At 38.8% G+C, this 5665-nt stretch overlaps 1 protein-coding gene across 1 annotated transcript; it reads left to right on the top strand.

The window, feature by feature from the left end:
- Window positions 1-710: 710 nt before the first annotated feature.
- Window positions 711-5047, top strand: ptgs2b (prostaglandin-endoperoxide synthase 2b). Its single transcript, XM_064332130.1, has 10 exons — window positions 711-858; window positions 1056-1172; window positions 1270-1413; window positions 1698-1841; window positions 2234-2415; window positions 2531-2614; window positions 2902-3148; window positions 3377-3663; window positions 3773-3920; window positions 4200-5047. The coding sequence occupies exons 1-10, from the start codon at window positions 798-800 to the stop codon at window positions 4625-4627; spliced, it is 1842 nt and encodes a 613-aa protein (XP_064188200.1). The 5' UTR covers window positions 711-797; the 3' UTR covers window positions 4628-5047.
- The last annotated feature ends 618 nt before the right edge of the window (window positions 5048-5665 follow it).

Consider the following 5665-nt stretch of genomic DNA (forward strand, 5'->3'; position numbering starts at 1 on the left):
TTAATGAAATCTGTAATACACGTTGTCCAGTTGCTACATTATAAGGATGACCTAATATTCCACACCAATTAGCTACTACAATGAGCTTTATACAAGTCAACCACAATTTCTGTCCTTACAACTCCATTGCCTTACAGTTGCATCACAGATACATGAAAAATAAATAAATAAATAACATAGGCTACATCAACCTGGCTAACGTAGGCTGGGATTTAATCAACATTTGTCCTTAACTTTTAACTAAAAGTACAATGTGTCTTCACAAACAAGTATTGCTTACTGTTATATTTACCCTACTTTAACATTTTTTTGTTTTCTTAGGCTTGTATAAATCAGTGCGGCAATAATTATACTATACGAAGTGTTATACTGTATAGCGTATATGTATTTTGATACTTAAACATATTAACGGAAGCTGTCCGCACAATGAAACAGTTTTGTTATAAATATCTCATAAACGAGTAATAACATTTGTGAAGTATGTTGTTGAGTAAATTATAGGCCTATCTCAAATAATTGATTGGGAACGCTAATTGCATAGCTATACTATTTTGAAGGCATCCGAATATTAATCGACGTAGCAACGTACAATATTTAATGTATGACCCAAAAAGCGTTTAAACACAACGGTTCTTAATATCCATGGTTTTCATTATGTGAGTCTTTACACGTACGTGCTTACTGAAGTTCCGCCCACATACCGCCTATAAATCTCCACTCCTTCAGAGAGTTTCATTCACAACCACTGAAGTAACTTTAGGGAACTTTAAGGCGCACCGTGAAGAGAAGGCATTGGAATGAACAAAATCATATTTTTTGTTGCTCTTCTATCTGCGGAGATTTTGACCTGCAAGGGAGGTAAGATTATTTGCGCAAATATAGGCTAATTATAATGCCACAAATGGCTTCTTCATTATTTGATCGCATGTTATTACGCATTCTCGTATAATAGGGGGTGTATTAGGCTAGGCTATTACATTCAAGGTTGGGAACATATAGGCTAATGTGCATTAACAATGAAAAGATGATTTTTAAACCATACGTGTACTTTGCAGCCAATCCGTGTTGTTCAATGCCATGCCAGAACAGGGGTGTGTGCACGTCGAGAGGCGCCGAATCGTATGAGTGCGACTGCACAAGAACTGGATATTACGGCGAGAACTGTACCACCCGTAAGAGGAAGCTATTGTTTCATACAACATATTGGTGATTATCTTTTTAAAAGTGCGCATTCGAAATCCATTAACAGTTTCACTTTTTCTTTGACAGCGGAAGTTTTGACGTGGATTAAAACCAAGCTGAAGCCAACCCCCAACACTGTACATTATATTCTAACGCATTTTAAAGGATTCTGGAATATCTTGAACAACATTCCGATTTTAAGGGATGGTATCATGCGTTATGTATTGACTTGTAAGTTTAAACAATTTCATATTTGTATATTTTATTTTTGAAGATGTTAGATTTTCATATTCTACTGAAATGAGAAAACATTTATCTGTTACCCTGCTTTATCTAATGTTAAACAATTTAATTTATGTTTTATTTAAAACAGTTGTGTATGTAAAACGTGCGCAGTAAAATAACCACAAATGTTTAAATGCAAATGCACTATTATTTCAGTCAGGATACATGATTTTGACTGAGCATCTACTCTGGGGATCTGATTGACTTTTAATTTATCTTTCATATTGCAGCCCGGGCACATTTGATCGACAGCCCTCCTACCTACAATTCAGATTATGGTTACAAAAGCTGGGAAGCGTATTCAAACCTCTCCTATTACACACGAACCCTACCGCCTGTACCTGAAGATTGCCCAACACCCATGGGAGTTGCGGGTGAGTCTCAATACCGGTTCTTTAGGATTTTTTAAAGCTTACAAGTATATATAATTGTTATGACATCGTGAATGCTTCACGATTATATGCTTCACGACTATATGGGTTCCCCCAGGGCCTGTCTCTGATCCACAAACCTATTACGAATGATCTATTCAGCAAACCTATTGCCTATTACAAAATTGAACATGTAGTTAATTAGATAAAACCTCCGGTTTTACTATTTTAATATAAATGACATTCAACTCCTGATATGTGGAGCTATGTAAAATATGTAAGTTACACTTGATATGTAGACATCCTTAACTTTCCTCATTGTTTTTTTGTTGCTAATTGGCTAATTATTTGATTTCAATATTGCTGAATCTGGTGCTCTTTTTCCTTTCTCTCAGGTAAGAAAGCACTGCCTGATGTTAAGCTGGTGATGGAGAAGTTTATACTGAGGCAAAAGTTTATCCCGGACCCTCAAGGCACCAGTCTAATGTTTGCATTCTTCGCTCAGCATTTCACACACCAGTTCTTTAAATCAGACGTAAAACGTGGGCCAGCCTTCACCACATCTCTCGCTCATGGGGTGAGTAAAATTCAAGCAAATAATCCATATGCACATGCAAACATGTTTATTTTAAAACATTTACATAGTTTTCCATGGCAGAGGTGTCTTCATTTGTTCTGTGTATTACCTTTAGGTGGACTTAAGTCACATATATGGAGGTAACCTGGAGAGGCAGCACAAACTGAGACTTTTCAAGGATGGCAAGCTCAAGTTCCAGGTATGGAGTCTCACAGCAACCAGCTTTAGAGAACTTAAAACTTAGAGATAAAGGGCTGTGACTGTTTAATTGTGACTGTAAATATCTATAGTCTGCACTTATGTAATGTGTGTTTCTTTTTTATTGTTATCACAAAAAATGGAACTGGCTGTAACTTTCATATTAACTGGACCCAAAAAGTGAAAATGCACAGGAATCATCTGAAAGGAAACTTTAACTGAAATCAAGCACTATATCTTGAAGCTGTATGAAGGCTGTGTTGACAGGGGTTGTTTTTGTCTCTGTAGGTGGTGGATGGGGAAGTGTATCCTCCTACAGTGAAGGAGGTCCAGGTGGACATGCACTATCCTCCCCATGTCCCCGAGGAGCACCGCTTTGCCGTGGGCCATGAAGCATTTGGGCTGATCCCAGGACTCATGATGTATGCCACCATCTGGCTTCGTGAGCACAACCGGGTCTGTGACGTGCTGAAACAGGAGCACCCCACCTGGGACGATGAGCGCCTCTTCCAGACCACACGCCTCATTCTGATTGGTGAGTGACCCCATTCTGGACACGGCCACCACGGCCATAACCAATCACGGCGACGGGCAGCCTTGCTGCTTCGGTTTTATTGGTGTACTGCAGAGCTGGATCTCTTCACGTTTTCTACATATGGTTTAAGGATAGAGGATGAGATGGGGGGGTATAGCGTGTGGGAGGTTTTCAAAAAAGAAAAGCCTGATGCGAGGTGTGGGCTAAGCGGCACCTTTCTGTCTGCAGGTGAGACTATCAAAATCGTGATTGAGGATTACGTGCAGCATCTGAGTGGGTACCACTTCAAGCTGAAGTTCGACCCCGAGCTGCTGTTCAACCAGCGCTTCCAGTACCAGAACCGCATCTCGTCCGAGTTCAACACCCTCTACCACTGGCACCCGCTGATGCCTGACGCCTTCCACATCCAGGACCAGGTCTACAGCTACAAGCAGTTTCTCTTCAACAATTCCGTAGTCATGGACCATGGCATCCACAATCTGGCTGAGTCCTTCACCAAGCAGATTGCAGGCAGGGTGAGAATCTCAGTTTTTGTTCACTCCAGTGCCGGGATTTACATAGAGGCCTATAAATATATATTGATCGGTTCTGGTAGTTGACCTGCTTCTCTCTCCTTACTAACAGGTTGCTGGGGGTCATAATCTTCCACCAGCATTGATGATGGTTGCCATGAAGTCCATTGAGCACAGCAGGAAGATGCGGTATCAGTCACTGAATGAGTACAGGAAACGCTTCATGTTGAAGCCCTACACATCATTCCAAGAACTGACAGGTGATACATTTCAGAATGTAAACTTTCAGTCACATGAACGTCAATATTTCCCAAAATTCTTCCCTATGATTGGTAAACATGTAATGCCATTATTTTTATTGTGTTTACTTAGACAAAGAAAACACGTTATTCAGTTTAGTTTTTCAGTCTGTATACTATGTGTGCATATACAGGCATGCATAAATGGCATAAGGATAAACTGACAATTACAAGAATGCAACAACAACAGAGAACACAGCCTGACCAGTGACATCAACTCTTCATGTGTCCATATTGCAGGAGAGACAGAGATGGCAACAGAACTCGAAGAGCTGTATGGAGACATTGATGCAATGGAGTTGTATCCTGCCCTATTGGTGGAGAAGCCCAGGCCCAATGCCATTTTTGGAGAGACCATGGTGGAAATGGGAGCCCCATATTCTTTGAAAGGACTCATGGGAAACCCCATTTGCTCCCCGGAGTACTGGAAGCCTAGCACCTTTGGTGGCAAAGTTGGTTTTGAAATTGTTAACACTGCTTCCCTGCAGAAGCTGGTGTGCAATAACTTGAAGGGGTCCTGCCCAGTGGTGTCCTTTCACGTGCCTGATGTAAAAGATGCGGGCTCAGTTACTATCAACTCCAGTACCTCACAATCTAGACAAAGTGGCCTTAACCCCACTGTTATTCTGAAAGAAAGAACCTCTGAAGATAGAAGCTCTGAACTTTGATAAAATAGACAAAAAAGTAAAACAAGTAAATCCACTGGAAGTAGATCATATTTGTGAAATATTTATTAATATTATATTTATTTATTTATTGTACTAAATATATTTTTATAATTATTTTCAGCGTTTTTTTTTACTCCTATGGGGAAAACATGCTGAAACATCCACCGTATCTTCTTTTATTATATTTATTTGTTATTTATTTAATGTATAATTATATGTATAAAGATTTTAATACTTGAACAAGAGTAGTTTGTAACTATGTGAATGATCTATGTAAATTCTGTGAACAGCACACCCAGTGCCTGAGACAAAAACCTGACAAGAAAGTCAGCTGCACCGAGAATTTTTTTAGCACTTTTTTGCATAAAATTGTTGCATTTTATGAAACTGAAATAAAAACAATAACTTTTCACAAAATAATTCTAATGCACAAATGGTCTTTTTGTGGTCTCTCTCTCTCTCTCTCTCATATATATATATATGTGTAGTTTTCCATCTTCACTTAAGTTTGCTAGTCTAAATGCATAAATCTAAATGTTCATATATTGTGAGCCAAAATGAAACAATTTGGCATTAGACAGAGATCATAAGTATTTAACAAATTAACTCAGTTAGTACTATTAAAATACACAGTGCTTCTTCTATGACCTAGTGAAACTGTGAATGGTGTTTGTGCCAAGTATTTATGAATTACCCTTGCAATGACCTAAATGTGCACTTCATACATTCCACAGAACATTATTCCAGCTTCTTTCATTTTCCTACTCTACTATTAGTTCAAACTGAATTAAAAACAAGTAATAAAATGAATGCTGCAAATTATACTTCCACACCAGCTTAAGTTTGTACTGTTTTTTTCCAGTTTTATGAAAGTTCTAGTCTCCAGATGCTGTCTTTAGGACACCTGAAAAGGTTACAGTTTTTAAGATGAGTATTCTGGCAATCTGAGTAGCTGTATGTTTTGTTTCATGTTTGCAGAATGCCATGAAATGTTTCCTGCCATGAAATGTAATTTGGCATGCCTGCCACACACCCAAG

Source organism: Anguilla rostrata, chromosome 4 (genome assembly GCF_018555375.3).
Source record: "Anguilla rostrata isolate EN2019 chromosome 4, ASM1855537v3, whole genome shotgun sequence".
Taxonomy (NCBI): domain Eukaryota; kingdom Metazoa; phylum Chordata; class Actinopteri; order Anguilliformes; family Anguillidae; genus Anguilla; species Anguilla rostrata.